The following is a 21,084-nucleotide window of genomic DNA, read 5'->3' as shown; positions in this document are numbered from 1 at the left end:
ATGATGGTGAGAGAGCTAAATCACTAACTTCTGTAATTTGGATAGTATCTAAAAGAATCAACCAAGAGATAACATTATGTATATTATTTATAAATACTAAAAGAAGCAGTTAAAATAGTTTGTGTAGAACGAGACCGTGAGGTAGGGAGGTGGGGTTAGGTGGTTAGGGGGAAGGATTGCTGTCTTTATAGCATTTTTTGTATTATTTGATTTTTCAACTGTACAAAACCTAAATAAACCAAGAACACAGATGAAATTTTAAAGGTTGTCAAAAGAAAACCTATGCCCGAAGAGCACTTACTTAATAAATGTTTTTTTCAAATTACTAAAGAATCTAACCAAAAACATTTGAATAAAAAGCTCTATAAAACACTTCTTGAAAGTTAAAGATTAGTTTCCTATATAGATGTGGCTCCAGGGAGTCTTAATGTCCTTCCTTTAAAAAAGAAGGAGCGGGGAGGGCAACAAACAGTATGAAACTTTAAAAATGTGTTTTCTTTAAGAAATTGAATCACAGACTTCCACCCTGTAATTGTATTCTTTTGGTTTTTCAAGATACTAAAGAAGGGACCTTTATTTTAGCACTTGGGTGGAGGCGTAACAAAGCCATCTGTATGATGGATTCAGCTACAAGAGAGCCATTTTGACTAAAAAGGGTTTCTGTACTGATGCCACATGCATTGATGAGTTAGTTTCCATTGCCTCGTTGTCTTTATCTATTCTGTGTATATGTAAACTCTAGGTTCCCATCACAAATCGCTCCTATGTCTTGTTTCCCCTCTATATCGGTTTTTCTTGACCCATTAGTTCCTTTGTGGTCCCCTGATGACCTCCTCACATGTGGCATGCAAACAAATCTATTTTTATTGTGCAGCAGGCTGAATAAAGGAGAACATTGCAAGCTCACAGTGCTGGTTTAGGAGTCTGCGTGAAAACAGACTTAAAATGAGGCTATCGTGTGAGTTTTTCTGAGAGAAATTGGTGGGCACCAGTCGAGATTTGAGACGAAATAAACCTAAGTGAATCTGGCTTTGAACTAAAGGTGGCAAATGTTAGTCCTAAGAGGACGGAAACAGGGAGGGAAGCAACACCACCAACCTAAGAGTTGGAACGGTCATTTAAGGGGCAGTAGTAATTATCAACTGGAGCTTGGTGGCGTGTGCAGGGAGTTTATCGAAGAAAGCAATTAGAGTATTGTGAAGTGTTGGAGACTGTAGTAGCAGAAGGGAGAAGAAAGGAGTTCATACTGGAAATATGTGAAAGAAAGGGTCAGGCTGGTGGTGGAGATTTATAGGGGAAGGGCCAACGATGAATCGAAGATCATACCAAATTTCTTTTTACTTGAGAGATTGAGAAGTATGGGAACCTGGATAAATGATCCTCCAAGAATATATCATTGTCTCTGACTTCCCCATGCTTGGCCTTGAGACATTTATATATTGTCTGATTCATTTCTGAGAGCTGAAAAAATTTTAACAAAGATTCGTATGGTATTAGTTGTCTGTTTGACTCTCCCCAGGAATGCATCTAAATTCTTGGGAGTTTACCTAGAACTCCGAAGAGAGGTGGCACAGGCTGTGTGTAAATTAGTTTGTGAATCCAATGTGACACTACACTAGTTACCAATGTATACAATCTGTGTAAAGCTACGTTCATGAGAGAGCTATAGATGTTGATGGCTTTTGGTTCTGATTCATCTTATTTTCTTTTATCATTCTTAAAATATTCATCCAAAAATATTTGTATTTTGGCATTCTTTTCATGACCGTAAAGTTAAAACAGGACTGTTTCAAACTCAGCACACACCCACTGTAGATAATGAGTGGCTAGACGACCGAACCGAAATGACCGACCTGACTCCTAGTGCCATCTGTTGGTAGCATGCAGAATTGACGTGCTTCAGCTGATGCTCTGGCTGATTTTGTTGACACATCCAAGTTCCCCAGCTGAACTTATAAGTAGAGGAGCATCTGTGATTTCAAAGTTATCTACTACTAAGCAGCCAGCAACGTTTTCCCTTTCTTTCCTCTTTTGTGAAGGTGTGGCGAGGTGCCCTGGCCCGCATGCGGTACAAGAAGGCCAAGGCCGCTCTGACAATTATCAGATACTACCGGCGCCACAAAGTGAAGTCATACATCCATGAGGTGACTAAACGCTTCCATGGCGTCAAGACCATGAGAGACTACGGGAAGCATGTGAAGTGGCCAACACCTCCTAAAGTTCTTCGCCGTTTTGAGGAGGCCCTACAAGCAATTTTTAATAGGTAAGAACTCGTTAGTATGTACTACATCCATTTGTGGCCACACACTTGATATATATAAAGTCTCAAATTTGAGACCATGATAGTAGCTTAGCTATTTGCTGTCATAACATTTGCTTTTACCTTGTCTCCAGTTTTATAGATTTTGCTTTCAAAGGGCATCATCTGTTGCCCTCTCAAAATAATGGACTGTCCATTAATTTTTTTCCTGTAGCAAAAGACAGCAGTATGCCCCAATCCCTGGATCAAATCATATTTAAATAAGCTATTGGCATGCAGACTCTACTTTCTTTTAGTTGCAAAAAAAAAAAAAAACCAACTTTATTAAAATTACCACATGTAACTCAAACTAGAAAATCTGCTAATCTCTTCAGAGCAGTGATTTTCTACCCTGCTGCACTGTAGATTCACAAGGAGTTTTTAAGGCATAACCGCTGCCCAAGTCCCACCTCCAGACTGTCCTGTTTAGTAGAGCTGGGGAGTGGGGCCCAAGCAGAGGTCCTTTTTAAAGTTTCACAGGTGATTTTAAAATACAAGGGAGAAAACAACATTTTTAAAGCAAGCTATTTTTTAAAGTAAATGTCATACATACATACATACATACATACATACATACATACATTCAAACAAACATACATACAATAAACACCCCTGTAAAATCTGATACCTTTCCAACTGATCTTCATTTTTTTTAACCTGCCGCGAATCTGAGTTTGTGGTTATTCGTACCTCTTTTCTCATTCTTTGAGCTTATTTGTTGCTGGTGTGCACCAGATATATTCAGCTGTGTCTTAGATGCAGCTATCTAGTCACATAAACTAAGCTAACAGTCCTTAAATGTGCTCATTTGGTGTCATAGTGTTCCACAAAGAACACTATGAAATCATTGAGATAGTGAATGTAAATCGGTGGCAGATATCAAAAGAGAAAAAAAATGCACGGGAGAAAAACACTTTAATTCATATCTCATTTGCTTTTTTTAAAAAAAAGAGATGAGTACTTATAAAAAGAAAAAATCAAGCAGTACAGAATTACTGAAAGCAAAAGTACTTAAATTCCCAGATATAAAGCTATAAATGTTAGTTTTAAATCTTGTCAGTCTTTTTAATGCACAGATTTTTTTCATGAATTGAATTCTCTATAACCTGCGTTTTTGACATAATCCAAAAAGTAATTAAGTGATAGGGGAGTACATGCTCACTTTTTTAAAAAGTGAAATTACATAAAAATGTATAAGATATAAAGTTGAAATCCTCTACACCTCTTGTGTCTCCCCATTTTATTTCTTTCCTCTGAGATGACCACTCATTAACAATCAGTTTGTTTCCTTCTAAATCTTTGTCTAAGTGTTTACAAACACTCACACATAAGAGACAGCGTGATACAATGGTTGAGAACAGAAACCTTGGAGTCTAGGTTCGTATTCGAGCTCTGCCACCGACTAGCTATGTAACTTGGGTAAATTAGTTGACCTCTCTGTACCTCACTTTCCTTATCTGTGAAAGGGCCATAATAATAGTACCTGCTTATAGGGTTGTTGAAAAGATTATAACTAAATATAAATAAAGCATTTCCGTTAGTGCCTGACACATAATACGCATTTTGGAAATGTTTGCTCTTGCTATGAGTGTGTGTACATAGAGTCACATATCATTTGGGCTTTTTTTCCTCTCTTTTTTTACTTAAGCAGGTTTGTATGTATGGTTATATGACTTGACTTAATCTTGAAAACCTGTCCATGACAATAAAGATCTGTGTAATATTTTAATGGCTGCAAAAAATTAATTGATTTTGATTATGTTACACTATGGCCTATACAGCCTTCTTTTTACATTTTGACATTTTATACATGGCCTAGAATTAATTCTTGTAAAATTTATTCATTCACCAAATATTAACTCAACACCTGCTATGCCACAGACATTGACCGAAGTTCCAGAAATATGGTGACAAATAAGGAAGATGCAAAAGACAAATAGAGCTTATATAGTCAGTGAGTGAGCATTTTGAAAATAATGTGTCTGCTCTGTTTGTTGACCGTACACGCACGCACGCACAGAGGATTGATCTTGCCAGTTATATTAATCTAGTCCAAAGGCAAACTTTTTCTGTAAAAGGCCATATAGTAAATATTTTAGGCTTTGTGGGCTACATGTGGTCTTTGTCACGTATTTTATTTTGTTTTGTCCTGTTTTTCTTAAACGTGTAAAAACTATTCTGAGCTTGAGAACAGTCCAGAGCCAGGCCATGAGCACAGGCTATCATTTACCAACCCCTGGTCTAGTCCCTATATCCTATGTAATTCTTGAATTTTTTCATCTGTGGAATACTAAGAGAAGTATGTTAAAGTATTGCACAGTGATTGTGGGGTTTTGGTTCTTTCCTAAGATCTCAGTGTGTGTCTAACCATGTTTAAGCTCGCTCCTGTTCCTCACAGTAATTCTTTTTCATTCTAGGAAGGCTGGGGGTCTTGTTTGTGCCCAGCTATTTTCCCTTTTTCATGTTGTTGAGGCTGGCGATTTCTGTGGCTACAGCTATTGTCAGCTATACATATTTATTGATGGCAGTTGGCTCGATGGGATGAAAAGCCTCTATGTGGCTCTCTCTATGGTTTTTTAAGTCAGGTCCCAAATTCCCCAGCGTGCCTTTGGAGTCAGTCAGGTATGGACCCTGTCTTGGGCCACTGTCCAGGGTGAAAAAGACCAACAGGCAGAGCAAGGACCTCTCCCCACTGAAAATGAAACTTGGTGCTCGAGCTACAATCTTGAAACAAGAATACATCTTGGGAAAATTCTAGATGAAATCAATCTCTCTAACATTTTATGTATGTAAAGTGGGAAAAGATTTTTAATTGAATCTCCTTCTAGCATTCCATGGAAGCATAGGTTGAGAACCACTGGTCTTGATTTCATCTGATAAAAGGTAATTCTCAGTTTGCTTCTAACTGCCCTGCTTCAAGTTCCTGTGGCAGAAAAGAGGGCATGAGTATCATGTAGGACTAGGACGCTGCTAAGAGTGTAAAAGACCTTGTACTTGTTTTTCTCAATCAGGAATAGATTATTTTTAGTATATGCTTTTAGTTGCTTAAACCAAAAAACCTTGAAGTCGTGTTTAAATCCTCTTTAGTTCTCTTTCTCTCACATCTAATCCATCAGCAAGTCTTACTGGTGCTTCCTTCAGAATATATCCAGAACCAACACCTATGTCTACCTCCATCCTGACCGCCTGGATCTAAGCCACCATCTTTTACCATGTGCATTATGGAAGTAGCCTCATAATGGGTCATCCTGTTCCCAGCCCAACCCCCCTTCAGCCTTTCTTCCTACAGCAATCAGAATGATCCTGTAAAGTGGGAGTCAGGTCATATCCCTTCTTTGTTCAAAACCTTCCAATGGCTTCTCCTCTCATTCAGAGTAAAGGCCAAAGTCCTGATAATGACCTCCATGGCTCCGTAGATGCTGGTCCTCTGACCTCCCCTCCTGTGACTCTCTTCCATTCTGCTCCAGCATCACAGCTGGTATTTTAACACACCAAGCAAGCTCACACCTTAGAACCTTTGCACTTGCCATTTTCTCTTTCTGGAACACTCTTACTCAAATACCTGTACAACTCACTCCTTCACTTCCTGTAGGTCTCTATTCATATATCCTTATTAGTGGTGCGTATAAATAACACCTGCTCCCTGTTCTTTCCCTCTGCTACTTCTTTCCTTAACTTTCTTCTATAGCACTTATGACCTCATACTTACTGTATGTTTACTCAATGCCTAGTTTATTGTCTATGTCTGCTCTCTAGAATATAAGCACCTAGCAGAAAGGACCATCATCTGTTTGTTTACTGTTGTGCTTCCCCTGCCTAGAACAGCACCTGGAATCTAGTACTTGCCTAGAAAACGTGTTGAATGAGTGAATGAATGATGAATCCTAAGTTGCTGTGCCCTAACGATATGTATTATGAGAGTCTACATATCACTAAATTCTAGTTGCTTTCAAAACACACAAACAACAAAGCAGGTTTTACAAATATCTGTCCACATAAAACTATGTGTATTTTAATAAGTTCTGTGTACTTTTTTTAGAGTAGCATGCAAGTAGTTTGGTTTAATTCTACTTAATGGCAGCTTCAGTTGTTTTTGAAAATGAATGATATTGTGTTTCTGAAGTCCAGTACATTTTGTTTATTTACTTATAGATGGAGAGCATCTCAGCTCATCAAGAGCATTCCCGCTTCAGATCTGCCCCAGGTCAGGGCAAAGGTTGCGGCCATGGAAATGTTGAAGGGTCACAGGGCTGACCTTGGGCTCCAAAGGGCCTGGGAGGGCAACTATCTTGCTTCGGTAAGTCCAGGAAAAGAAAGTGGAATCCTGCTCCCTTAACAAAAAAAGAGAAGAATTTTTCCCCAAGAATTTATAGAAAGACTGACACTTTCAGAAACTAAATTTCTATGAGAGATGCTAAACTAAAAGTTTTTATTGCTTCTAAGTGTACAATATTTGATGTTTACCCCATTTTAAAAAAGAGTTCTCTGTCTCGTATCTATATGTATTATATATACTCTATAACCTAGCTTTGACCATTTAAACCTGCTCTTGCATAATTCAACTATTTTTAACTACCACCTTTATATCAATTATTCCAAAAGCTGTATTTCATTCTCTCTCTCACTCCTTATCTTAAAAGTTTTATAGGACCTCTGGTGTTAAGACAACTATCTAGTGGCTTATCATCTGGGATGGGGAGATAAAAAGTACATGTATGAAATTACATGAGCATAGTAATAAAACAGTATACTAAAAGATCACCTTTTCATCTAAAATGCTAAGCATACTCATTCTGTCACCTTTCCTTTTTCTCTCAGAAGCCAGAGACACCTCAGACCTCAGGCACTTTTGTGCCCGTTGCCAATGAACTGAAACGGAAGGACAAATACATGAACGTCCTCTTTTCCTGTCATGTCCGTAAGGTAAGGCAGTCTTCAAACAGACCTCCTTGGAAAGAAAAGACTGATTCAGATGAAATTTACTTAGATACGACCACAATAAAACATAACAGTAGATACATCATTCGCTGCGTCAGCAGTGAGCTATACCTCTCTGTGGTGAGGCATCGATAGAAGGGCCGAGGCAACTACAATTTTAGAGTTAGGCTCTCAAGCCTTCTTAAGGGAAGTCGATATTTTTGGTAACCATTTCTTTCTAAAACAGGATCGAGGATGTGTATTTCACTGCATGTGTAACTTTCACTGCGCCTACTGGTCTGCCTTGTATTTAATGGTCATGTAGTACTGTTTATACATATTTTATTACTTTTTAAAAAGAGGGAGGGGAAGGAAGAACCTAGTTTGTAAAAGAGAGGACATAGTGAGATTTGGAAGGTGGCGGAGAAGGTTATATGCTATGACTATATTTGCTTATCTTGATGCAGGATGTGTGTGGACCAATATTTACCTGAAGATGATAGCAGTTAGGGAAGAGGAAGAGTGGAAGTTTGAAAGAAGAAGGCAAGGGACATAGTTGGTTTTTTAAAACCCAAAAACTACTTGTTTAGAAAAATAGAGAGGAAATGGAAATAATTATAAAAGCATTTTGTAAAATTATGCAAAGAAAATTAAAATATTAATGAACTTAAGAAAAATATTGCCTAGACTGACCTCAGAAGAGATGTTGACATAAATATGCCAATATCCAAAAGAGAAATTAAGAAAATATTAAAGAATTACCTCACAACGAAGGTCCAGGTTTAGGTGATTTTTAGAGGTATTTTGTTTCAAATATTCATAAAGTAGATAATTGCAGTGATATTCAGATCAAAATAAAGAAATATTATTTTTTAACTATAAATTCGGCAAACTAAAATGTTGATAACAACCAGTGTTTGCAAGAGTTTAGGGAAACACTGTTGGTAGGGCATAATACAATAAATTTAAAAGGCTTGGTCTATGGCCATGCTACCCTGAACAAGCCTGATCCCATGTGATCTCGGAAGCTAAGCAGAGTCGGGCCTGGTTAGTATTTGGATGGGAGACCCCCTAGGAAGACCAGGTGCTGTAGGCGTAAAAAAATAAGGGATTGTAAGTTGACAAGGTCCTCGCAATTTGTGAGGTCAACCGAGGGTTGCCTCACCTAAAAAGTTAAAAAATAATAATAATACAATTAAAATATTTTTTTAAAAAAAGGATTGAAGTCATATGTTCTCTGACCATAATGAAGTGAAATTAGAAATCAAAAACAGTAAAAAAATTTAGAGGATGCACAAATAGGTGGAAATTAAATGACACTCTCCTGAATAACCAAAGAAATCACAGGAAAATCAGAACATATGGAAATGAATACACAACATACAAACACTTATAGGGATGCAGCCATCTTAAGGGGAAATTTAATGCCTGCAATAAAAGAAATGAATGTTCTCATAGCAATAACTTAATCTTCTACCTTAAGACACTGGAAAAGAAGAGCAAATTAAACTCAAAGCAATCAGAAGGGAATAATAAAGATTAGAGCAGAAATCAATAAAATAGAGACTAGAAAAAAAAAGCCAAAAGTTGTTTTAAAGATCAACAAAACTGACAAACCATTAGCCAGACTGACCAAATACTAAAATAGAAGATTAAACTTTAATCCATGTAATTCAAAAAAACATAACTGTTATTATTCAGACTAGTCTAAGGAAGAAGAGATCAATTCAATGTAATATAAACTTTTTAACAAAACAGCAGCCAGTTTTAAACTTAGAATGAAATAAATGTCATCAAAGAAAGCTCGCTGGCAATATCTTGGGATGGTTACCAAAGTCCAGAGTCAATTCTGAACTCCTAGATCTAAAAACTGTTTTATAAGTTTACCTAGAATTGATCGGCCAATCAAGAAATGACTTTTGCTAACCAAATTCACAAGAAAAGATAAGCCCTGATGCCAGTTTGTGAATTTAACAAAGGAATGTATCATTTCAGTGAGTCTTCATATCTACTATCTAGGATACTTCCTTTCTAATATCAATATATCTGGGAAGTCAAATTAGTAATCAGAACTATTGATCAAAGAGAATTGGATGTTTTTGACAGTTATCATCTACTATGGAAAAGCCTGGTGTCTCTGATTCTGTCTTTCCAGTGATGACAACCTGAGATCTAACAGCATGTCTCTCCCTGGGTCCTACTGGGTAAAAACTGAAAGTTTCTTAGTTGTGCTCCTGTATTTCTAAGTTCAATGAAAAATAACATTTCTTTACATTATAGGTTAGCTAATGTCCTCTTTAGAACATTTTGATCCCAAGGATCAATGTACCAAGATAAACTTGACACAATTTCAGTAAAGCCCTCTTCTTTTATGCTTTGATCCTTTCTGAAGCAGCCACTTTCTATTAACTACAGTTATGAAATGCCCCTTAAGGTAGGACACTTCTGTTAATTGCTCTCACTTCTAGTCTAAGTCTCCAGGACTACTTGATCTCCGGCTCCCTGTGGTGCTGACTAAGCCTATAAACAGATCACTAGAAGTGTTCAGGCAAAAGCAAGTGACAGGGATTTTTTTCCTTTAATTGAGAATTTTAGCTTAGATAATAGAAGAAATAAAATGAGATCTTATCTAATGCTGGGTCTGTAGCCTAAGTTTTCTCTTACTTTATGAATTTAAGTAGAAGAAAATTAGTATTCCTATGCCATAATTATTTTAATTAAGTTTGAATTTACTAATTTACATAGGTATATAAAAAGTTTTTCTTTCCATTTCGACTTAGCTAAGTTACGCAACTTAAAGCTTTTACTTTGTTACATGATGTCCTTCCCACTCATTTGATTGGTATTTTAAGGATGATTTGAGTTGCTAAAACAGAAGGTAAAGATTTATGACCTCTTCTCTTTAGAAATTACACTTTTGCATAAAAAAGAATGTAATATTCCTAAACAGAGTTTCAGTAAAATTGCTTCTTTGGTGTTTTTTTTCGTTGGTTTCCAGATTATCTCCTGGACATACCATAAAACAAAAACAATACTCTCCACTTTACCACTCGGCCTATTGTTTTTGATTCATGACCTTGCGAAATTATACAGAAAAGTTTTTTTTATACTCTTTTGCAACAAACTCATATTTCTCAATATGAATTCACAATAGATGAGGAACACTCTTTGCTTATTATTCAGATTTCATCTTAGATGTGCTCTGTTCTCCATATTCTAAGATGTATACAAATGATGATTAGTGTTCTCCAGCATGGGTTTCACAAACCAGCGTTCTGTTGAATATTAATGTGTCTTCAAAAAGAGTTCCATAATTCAATGTATTTGGGACATGTCTGGGTGAACAGTTAAACATACTCTGTAAATGCAGAATTCTCAGAGCTTTTAATGTATTCATGGGTTACAGCTAGCCCAGGGGAGGCTGTGGTTTGCATTGTTCCTCAGACCAACTTGACTTGGAACCTTTCTTGCACAAAGCATCACATAAAGCTAGTGTTGTGCAAAATAACTTAGAAAACGCTGATGTAGAAGCTCTACAATCGCTTGTTTCAAGCCTTCTGACCAGTGCCAGTTCCCTTTTATGGCAAAAATCTGTTGCCATTTGAAGTGAATAATTGCTACCAAGAGTTGTTATTTCACCACATAAACTCTGTTTTACTCTTAATTACAGACACCATTTTTGTCAAATTAAAGATTGAAAACATACTTCGGTTATAAGGAAATGTTAAGAGAATTGATAGATTTCTAAAACCATGAGGCAAAAGGGAAAAGACTAACTAAAATTCAAACTAAAACTTGAATTTTAGTTTGCTGTATCCTACCTATAGCAATATATCCTGCTATGCCCCATCCAAATTTACTTAGCTGTATATCCTACCAAAGCTAACAGCGTTCTCAGATTAATCTCTAACTTCTTTGCATCTTGAAAGTAAGATCTTGGAAGCAGGGATGGGGATTTATGTATTACAACTGTGCCTTCTGTTCTTAGTGGAGAGTTTTTAGTATTTTTGTCATTTTGTTTTGCTTTCCTTTTCCTTCTAGTCACTGAGAAACATGATGTTGTAGTTCAGAAATTTTTAGTGCTCGGTATCTTTATTTAAATATTACCCAAATCTAAAATTGAAACATGCTAATTAGCAAGTAGTTTACTTATTTATAAAACGTCCCGTTGTTAATTCTGTCTGTTAGAAAAAGATTTACCTGCAGTTGTGGGCATTTTCAGACTCTCTAATAAAGTAGCATTCTACAAAATCACACACGTGTATATTTTCTCTCAGTCACTTTACCTAGTTTTATTTTCCTTATACATTGTAAGAAATTATTTTCATATACAAATTTCTTATCTGTCTCAACCTTATCTACTAGTCTCAGAATCTTATTATAACCAAGGGCTTCATGCCATTCTCCTGTATATCATCATCAGCTTATAAAGTGCTTAAAAATGCACATTGTAAATTGGTGGGGAGGAATTATCAAATTGCTTAATTGGAGTAAATGTTTACCAGTATAATTTTTTCGAATTAATACGAGTCATGTGCTGGATTAACAAATGTAGAAAAAAATAAGTTTCATCCCATTTTAGATTTCTGATTATAAAAAGACACTTTTCTCAATAAAATTGAGAGTCTAAATATTTTATAAGGGTAGCTACTACCAGTAATAGTGTTGCAAATATAGGCACAGATATGTTTCTCCAGATATGTTTCACTCAGGATGGTTCGTCTGGCCCGTCAGCGTTCTGTGTGCATAGTATAGTCTTGTAGTGATAGCTGGTCGTGACTGTGAAGAGAAAAGTTAAATTAACTCATGGAAAAGACACTCTATGAGAAAAAAAAAATGTACAAATAAATCTCAACAATTCCAACCACGCGAATAAATAATTCCAAGTCAGCAATCCATGTGCTTACATAGTGTATGTTAGAGAGCCTTTTATTAAAGAGATAGCTTACTTATAAAGGGCCTTACAGCCACAAAAATAAAAAAGCAAGAAGTCCACAGTTCCTTTTTCTTCAGTGCAGAAATAAAGTTTTTCCAGGACCAGATTTGGCAATGGGGACTTAAGCTATTGAGCAACTATGCTTCTATTTGCCAGTTGGGGATTTCTTTTTCTTATGTTATGCAATCTCCCCAGCATGCTGCAGCCACTTCCATCTGTTTTCCAGTCTGACAGTTCTATCATCAACACTGATTGAGAAAAGGAGTTCTTGAAATTATCCTGTGGGATTAAAAGTCTTCTCAAAACCAGCTGGTCAGCAAGGATGTAGTAAATGCTGTAGGTTGCCCACATCTGTAATTGGGGATGCGAGGTACTAGACAAAAGGTACCATATGATCACGATTCTCAAGGAGCTTCCAGTCTGGCTGGAAGACAGAATTACTGTTCATGAAATAATAAGGCAATAAATAAAAATCTCTCATGGATATTTGAGGTTATACATTGTTTTTGTTTTGCCTATGCATTTGTATTGAGGTATAATTTATATGCAGGCAAATACACAAATCTGAAGTATATAGTTCACTGAGTTTTGACTAGCACATACACCATGTAAATTACAATCCTATCATGATATTGAACATTTCTATCACCCTAAAAGGCGCCCTCATGCCCCTTCCCAGCCAAGTCTCACCACCACCAAAGACAACAACTGTTCTGATTTCTTTTGCCATAGATTAGTTTTGCTAATCAAAAAAGAAAAGTAGTCATATAGTTGTATGTAAGATTTTTACTTTGTTTTGAAGTGAATTTCTTAATCTTATTTATAACTATTTTGATAACATATTTGAAGTTATTTTACAAAGAAAACAACTTTTTATATACTTCCAATTTCAAGACAATCTGTATAACCTTTTATATTGTCTGAGTTAATTAGACCTAGATTAGTGAGGTTATAGTCATTAGATTGTCACAAGATTAGTTAGTAAAACCAACCTTTTTTGTCAAACATAGCTTCAACTGTAAGTTTAAAAACACAGTGTTCTACACAACTATTTGAACAAGTATATTTCTTAATAACAAACAACAATTGTCTAAAAATTACAAGTCAGCTGTCCTTGAAATTATTAAAGTTTTCTAATAATCAATGGAAAATTTGCCCTTTTAGTAGAGAGATGCAGAGAGTAGCTCAACTTCATAATGAGAAGATACAGGCTAAAGTTAGATTTAACTTGATTGACTTGGTATTTATAAGCATCAGCCAATCTTCTTTCCCATCTTTTTTTCCAGACAAAAAGTAAAGATGTAGCCAGTGTTTTACATTAGCAAAAGCACTCAAGCCAATGTTCTTCATGTTCTCAGATATGCTGCTTTAAAAGAAAACCTAGTGCTCTTTGGTTCCAGTGTTAATTTTTGTTTCATTCTTCATTCTGCATATATTCTATATATTTATTATACAACGGTGGAATGGAAGTTCAGAGGAAAGAGTGATCATTTTTTAACTACAGGAATTAAAGAGGTTTTATAATGGAATGTTAACTTCAAGCAATATCTTGAAATATACATAAAAAGTAAAGGGAAGGAGTAGAAAATCGTAAAGATATAACAGAGAGCATAACATAAGAAAACATGTCAGACAAGAGCAGAGAGCCCTTGAAGAAATAAAGCTGAACAAGTAGAATAATGGCAGAGAGGAGAAATTGAAAGTCAAGTAAAAGACTCATAGTGGAGAGGGAATTTGGAGACCCCTAGACTTCCTATTCGAAGCACAAATCCCCTCTACCACACCCACATCAGATACCCACTTAGCTTCCGCTCGAATCCTTTCTATGTGAGGCACTTACTGCCTTCTCATATAGTCTGACCTTTTTATGGATAGTAATAATTAGGAGACAGTTATTTGTGCCATAGGCATATTGAAAGCACTGTCCACTTTTGAACATGTAGATTTAATAACACATTGCCATTCTACTTTAGGGGATTTAATCTGAAACACACCTTCCCAGTGAATTAGGAAAGGGCCAAAAATGAGGTGTTTCAAATAGGGGTTACATTTCTTTACAGCTTTATTGAGATATAATTCATATACCACACAACTTACCATTTAAAAAATATATACAATTCAGGTGCTTTTAGTGTATTTACAGAGTTGTGTATCCATCGCCACAGTCAATTTTTGAACATTTTCATAACCTGAAAAGAAACCCCACATCCCTTAGCTGTCATTCCCCTAAACCTCTCATCTCCCCAATCCTATGTAACCATTAATCTACTTTGTTTCTATAGATTTGCTTATTCTAGACATTTCACATAAATGGAATGATACAGAATGTGGTCCTTTATGACTGACTTCTTTCACTTAACAATTTTTTCAAGATTCATCCATGTGATAGCATGTGCCAATTCTTCATTCTTTTTATTGCCAAATTATATTTCATTGTGTGGATAGCTTACATTTTATTTATCCATTCATGTTGATGGACATTTGGGTTTTTTCTACTTTTTAGCTATTATGATTAATGCAGCTATGAACATTCAAGCACAAGTTTTTGTGTGATTATGTTTTTAATTCCCATAGGTATATATACCTAGGAGTGAAATTTCTGGGTTATATGGTAATTCTGTGTTGAGGAACTGCCAGACTGGTTTCCAAAGTGACTGTATCATTTTATATTCCCACCAGTAGTGATGAGGGCTCCAATTTCTCCACATCTTGGCCAGCGTTTGTTATTATCTGTCTTTTTTATTATTGTCATCCTAGTGGGTATGAAGTGGTATCTCATTGTGGTTCTGATTTACATTTCCCTGGTAGCTAATAGTGTTAAGCATACTTTCATGTGGTTATTGGCTATTTGTATATCAACTCTGGAGAAATGTCTATTCAAATTCTTTACTCATTTGTAATAGACTTTTTTGCCTATTATTAAGTTGTATATTCTAGATAAAATATATTCTGTTCTTTATATACTCTAGATACAAGCCTATCAGATATATGATTTGCAAAAATTTTCTGTTATTCAGTGGGTAATCTTTTCATTTTCTTTATAGAGTTACATGTTTTATTCCTTCAATTCTTTTGTATTTTTCTTATTTTCCCCATTAATTGTAAAATTCCACAAATCTGGAAACTACTACACCTTTTAGATCTCTATCGCATCCAGTAGAGTGGCCATATATGATACACACCTATTAAAGTATGCGTCTTGACAACCAGCTACCCCTGCCCCTAGATTTTTTCCTGGCAGATCATTTGATTTCAGTCTTCGTGAGATATAATTTCTTGGTTTGTTTTGTTACAGGTCAATCGGTTTAGTAAGGTGGAAGACCGAGCAATTTTTGTCACCGATCGTCACCTGTATAAAATGGATCCCACTAAGCAGTACAAGGTGATGAAGACTATCCCTCTATACAATGTAAGTATTTTCTGCTTCTCTCTGAATAAAGGATCATTAACCTGGTGTTCATAGACCACTAGCGGTCTGATAGTCTGATCATTAGAAACTTTAGACCTTTAGGAAGCCCATGGATTCCTGAAATTTCATGCCAATTTCATGTTTTATACAAATGTACAATTTTCTGTAAGGAGGATCCAAAGTTTCCAATAGATTAATGAAGGCATTTTTTTTTTAAGGGTAAAGACTCTGCATTCTATGTGATCTTTATTTCTAATCCTACTGACTGCTTAACTCAAGTTGTGACACATAACATATTTTCTTATTTATTTTCATAAGACTTATTCTTTTTCTATTCTTAATCCTACTCACTACTTAAGTGTTGTGACACATAATATATTTGCTTATTATTTTCATAAGCTTTGTTTTTATATGGAAATGGAATCAGGTAGGAAAACAGTAGAGAATTACTTTATGAAAACATTATCACTCTTCCAAATGTGAAATTGATGCTGTTTCCAGAAGTTCTTTCACCAATATACTTTACCTCTGATATAAACCTACTCAGTTGTTTACTGTCTCCATGAAGGTTTCAAATTCTGTAATCATTCCTTATTTGAAATAAGACATTTGGATAGTGTCTCCTTGAATCTCAATATGAGATTTTTTAAAAAATTTTTTCCTGCTTTCTGGAGTCTTTTATAAGTGACTACTTTTTCTGGTTCTTCAGAAAGATCCTACTGGACTACTGGATCTTTTCATGTGTAAGGTGATTTTTCTCTGTCTACTAGTTCTTAAAGAGGAAGGTCTGTGTTTGTCCAATAATGGAATATATGATGATTATTAAAGATTATTTTAAATCCTTTCGGTCTCTGCAAAAGAAAATAGGAAACATTGTTTTGTAATTTTATTTTGTTATATCAGGAATCCTGTTGGTCATAAGTTACAAAAAAAAGGCAAACTATCCCTGGCTTTGCTAAATGATTTAGAACATCACTGCAGGCTTATTTTGCCATGATTATATTGTCTCCATTATGCATTCCCCCAACCTCCAAGACTGTATATAGTCTTCTTAGCAAAGACTTATAATCTAATCTACCAATCATAGTTTAAGACTGATAACGTTGCAATCTTAAAGTAGGAGGTGGAGGAAGATAAGGGAAAAACTCAAATTTTGTCAAAGTCTAATAAAGTGTGAAACTAAACAAAAATAAATTGTAGTATGCATTTTATTTCTTTTCCTTACTTTCTGTTAATGAGAGATCAATCAGGCACAGGATATAAATTCAACAGTTAAACTTTAACTCTTTGAACTGAAGTTATTTTCCCAAACCACCTTCCTTTTTTATGTTGACTGGCATATATTTATATTCACTGTTCCCCTTCATCACGTCATCAATATTGTTAATGTTATCAATAATATAATATCATAAAAATTAACAATGTTTAACAATTGTAGTAAAGGTAAAACAATGTCAGTAGGATGGATACACACTGTCACAGATGCTGTCAGTACTCTCTGTCCACATCCCCTTGACTCTCCTTATTTTCATGCAGCAGCATGAAAATACTTCCAGCAGCCAACATCTTTGTCAAAAGGCTGAGCTCAGGCTGCTAGAACCAACTCACTTTGCCCTCACACACAAAGGGCTGGAAATGGGTATGGGGATAAATGCTCCAACTCCACCACTCATTGGCCAAGATAATTCTTAGGTGAGTGTTATACTATTTCCTAGAGCTTCTCTGCAGGAGTGAACTGCAGTTGCCCACGGTGGTAGCTGACTTAATAATGGGCCGTACTGGCTGCCTCCCCTTCCCCGAACCACCTCCCCACTCCCTTGCCAGGTGTCCCTGCACCTCCCAAATCAGTTTTATGTGTTCATCAGCCTTTGTCAAAGGGTGTGCTTCCGGGAGGAACTGACTTTGAAGGAGTGGCTACCTCTTGGGAGGGAGCAAGTTGAATGAGATAGGAGACTTCCAGCTGTATCCATAAAAATGTTTTAAAGTCTGAGGCAAATATTTCAAAATATTAAGTCTGGATAATAGAGACATGAGTATTTGTTATTTTATTCTTTACATTTTTCGTATGACTGAAATATCCTAAAATTAAAAACAAAGTTTAAGACAAGGGACCTTTAAAAATGACAATACTAATCATAGTGATGGAGAAGCTGGAAGGGGATAAGGAGAATGATATGCATTTAACCATTGCTGAGTTTCAGGTACTGATGAGACTTATGCATTCCTTAGATAATTGGAAGTCTAATGTTATGGGGGCTGAGGGGAGAATTCAGCACTTAGATGATAAAAATTTAAGAGCAGATCTGTGTATAATTGGAGGCTAAAATTATGAGTCTAGAGGGAGAAAGGGGCAGATTATTCAAAAACATCCATCCATTAAATGGTAGGAAAAAGAGAATCACTGAAGGAAATGGAATAAAAAGGAAATCTCTTCTCGTCATGGGGCTCCATTTTCTCATCTCTCTCTTAATGTGCTCAACGAGCTCTAATTACCCTTCAGTTCCATCAGGTTATGAATTATTCTAGGAAAGAAAAAAACTATGTGAACACCATGTTTCAGAATCAAATTGGAAAGTTTTCAGAAATAAGAGTAATCAATAAAAAACATATAGCTAAATGTCTCACAATTTCTCTTCTCATTCTCTACTTTTCACTTTTCCTTCTGCATTGGCTCCAAGGAACAGATCGTGACCATACATCATCTTGAGTAATGTTTTGCTTTGTTTTTAATAAGGAGATATGTGGTAGTAAGGGAGAGGAGTCTCCTGGAAACCCAGGACACAATTCAGGTTTTGAGGCAGCTGCAAGGGACCATGTGATCCCGTAGCCCCCAGCACCACGAGTGCTTAGGTATTCTAAGTTTCTGCCATTCTCTCAGTCTCTACTTCTCTTTGTGTCTTCTTACTGTCAGTCACTTTTATTGGCCCGCGCTAGGCTCAGGGCTATATCAGCCAACCCAACAAACCACTAGAGTTTCATCCTGCAGTGACATATTGAACACAGTGTCTCAGGTGAGGCTTCACCATAGCAACAAATGCTGTGCAATCCAAATTGGTATTTTATTTCCTTGTCAAGCACTTGCAAAATCTGTGCATAGTCTTTTCTTACTTTTCCTCGTATAGCATGGATAACTTTTACAATTCATTTTTGGTATAATTGAGCTCTTCCCTTTATAATTTTTTATTATTGTCCTTAGGCCAAAGTCACATTTGGTCCCCGGTCACAAATCGTGCTGATACTGGGGTGGGTCATTAGGTCTTCCTAGTGGGAGAGAAGTCTTTCACCAGGTTCAAAGGCATTCTTGGGTCCTTGGACTCTTCTACCTACCCCCGCTTCAATGGCTAGAATCCCAGCCTCTGTCGAACAGGACTTAAATTGTGTCGTACGTATAGTAATTTATGGTACCTGCGTGTGTGCGTGCATGTGTATGTGAGTGCATTCTATACAGGGGGAGTCCATAAACTTTTAAGTTCATTTATTGCTCGTGAGACGATCTTCGTTTCGTATGCATTTTTTAATTTATATAATGCTACATAAAGCTGTTCTCCTACTGTCAGCATTCTACTCCACTGCCATTATCTTTAAATTATTTTTTAAATATAAGAATTCATCAGATTATTACCTGTTGTTTTGTTCTGGCCAGTTCCTCTTAAAAGCAAAACACATTACAGAATTAAAAACAAAACCTAAAGAAAAAGAAAAATAAAAAAGAAGGAAAAACTCTAAGTTAACCATTTTTTATTTTACGACTTAAAAAATCTCCTTTCTCTTCTCTACATTACCCCATGTTCCACTCTCACCATCAAATAGGTCACAGCAATATAATTAGTACCTCCTGTCAATAAACAAAATAGTCCAAGTTCTATTTCTCTTTGGACAAGAGTGTCTGAACTAGAACTTAATATATCTTTGCTGTTGTAATTATTTTTTAGTGACAGTATCCCATTGGAATAGTGATTTTCAGACTCTTTTATGAGGTTTGGGACAATTTAAGTAAAACTGAGATCATTGGGTTGGCAAACCTTTGGAATATTTTATTGGCATGTGGAACATACCCTGACCACCATTTCACGTCTGGGCAAATATTTTATCTGTTTTATTGACATATGACTTACATACAGAAAAGTGCACAGATCTTAAGGGTATGGCTCGATGAATTATCACAAAATGAATCACCTTGTGTAACCATCACCAAAGTCAAGACCTAGGACGTTAACAGGATTCCCAGAAGGCCTCTTGTGTTTCCTCCCTGTCATTACCTCTTCTCTCATTTTCAGAGGTATAATCTTGAGCATTTTGAACTTAATATAAATGAAATCAAATATTATGTTCCTTTTTTGTTTCTTTCAACATTATATTCTTGAGATTTATCCATGTGATTTCATATAACTCTGGTTTGCTCGTTTTCATTGCTGTGTAGTATTGCCTTCTGAAAATATACCACAATTTATTTATTCATATGTTTATTCATATGTTGATGGACATTAGAGATTAGAGATTATTTTTTATCATTCTTGTGCATGTCTTTCGGTGTTTGTATGCATACATCTGTATGCATATCCAGGAGGAAAACTGCTGTTCAACTTTAGTAGATAATTCTAGTTTTCTGAGGTAGTTATACTGGTTTACACCCACAAAACAACATATGAAAGTTCCAGCTGCTTTATTTCCTCTCCAACAGTAGGTCCTGATAGTCTTTTAAATTTTAGCTATTCTGAAAGGTGTGTAGTAGTTACACATTATAAATTTTTTCCCAGTTTTATTGAGATATAATTGACACATAACATTGTTTAAGATGTATAACATGTTGATCTGGTACACTTATATATTGCAAAATTATTACCACCGTAGCATTAGCTAACACATCCATCACATCACATAATTACCATTTCTTTTCTTGTGGTGAGAACATTTTCGATATACTCACTTAGCAACTTTCGGGTATATAATATCACATTATTACCAGTAATCACCATACTATACAATGGATCTTATAACTGTTAAGTTTGTACCCTTTAACCAGCATCTCCCCGTTGCCTCCCCTTCCCAGACTCTGGTGACCACCACTCTGCTCTGTTTCTGAGCGGCTTTTTTAGTTTCTGCATATAATGGGTATGCCTTCGGGGTCCATCCAGGTTGTTGAAAATGGTGGGATTTCCTTTTTTCCTCATGGCTGAATAATCTGCTGTGTACACCATATCTTTATCCATTCATCTTTTGACAGGTATGCATTGTGGTTTCCAGTTGTGTTTCCCTTATTGCTAATAACGTTGAGCGCCTTTTCTTGTGTTCATTGGTCACTTGGATGCCTTTTCGCGAAGTGCCTGTTCATGTCTCTTGCCTCTTTTTCTACTGGGTTGTCCTTTTTAACTAATTTCTAGGAATTCTTTTTGTATTCTCCACGTGTACTCAGTGGCAGTAACATGTGTTGTGAATATTTTCTCTGGCTATGACTTGCCTTTTCAGTCTTTTAATGGTGTCTTTGAACAAAAATTTTCATGTTACTGTAGTTCAGCTTACCAG

The 21,084-nt window shown here is 36.0% G+C and overlaps 1 protein-coding gene and 1 pseudogene across 5 annotated transcripts in view; both read left to right on the top strand.

Moving 5' to 3' along the window:
• The window catches only part of MYO1D (myosin ID), a 298,677-nt gene that overhangs the window by 160,798 nt on the left and 116,795 nt on the right, over positions 1 to 21,084 (top strand). For all 5 annotated transcript variants that reach the window (XM_023530612.1, XM_023530611.1, XM_011360040.1 and 2 more), the window contains exons 17-20: positions 2,040 to 2,263; positions 6,452 to 6,596; positions 7,118 to 7,222; positions 15,448 to 15,561. In XM_023530612.1, coding sequence (XP_023386380.1) covers positions 2,040 to 2,263; positions 6,452 to 6,596; positions 7,118 to 7,222; positions 15,448 to 15,561 — 588 coding nt within the window. The remainder of the gene's footprint in view (positions 1 to 2,039; positions 2,264 to 6,451; positions 6,597 to 7,117; positions 7,223 to 15,447; positions 15,562 to 21,084) is intronic.
• LOC111739548 lies at positions 8,194 to 8,312 on the top strand (annotated as a pseudogene).

This window comes from Pteropus vampyrus, unplaced genomic scaffold (assembly GCF_000151845.1).
Source record: "Pteropus vampyrus isolate Shadow unplaced genomic scaffold, Pvam_2.0 Scaffold50, whole genome shotgun sequence".
Taxonomy (NCBI): domain Eukaryota; kingdom Metazoa; phylum Chordata; class Mammalia; order Chiroptera; family Pteropodidae; genus Pteropus; species Pteropus vampyrus.
This window is presented reverse-complemented; position numbering and strand designations above follow the sequence as displayed.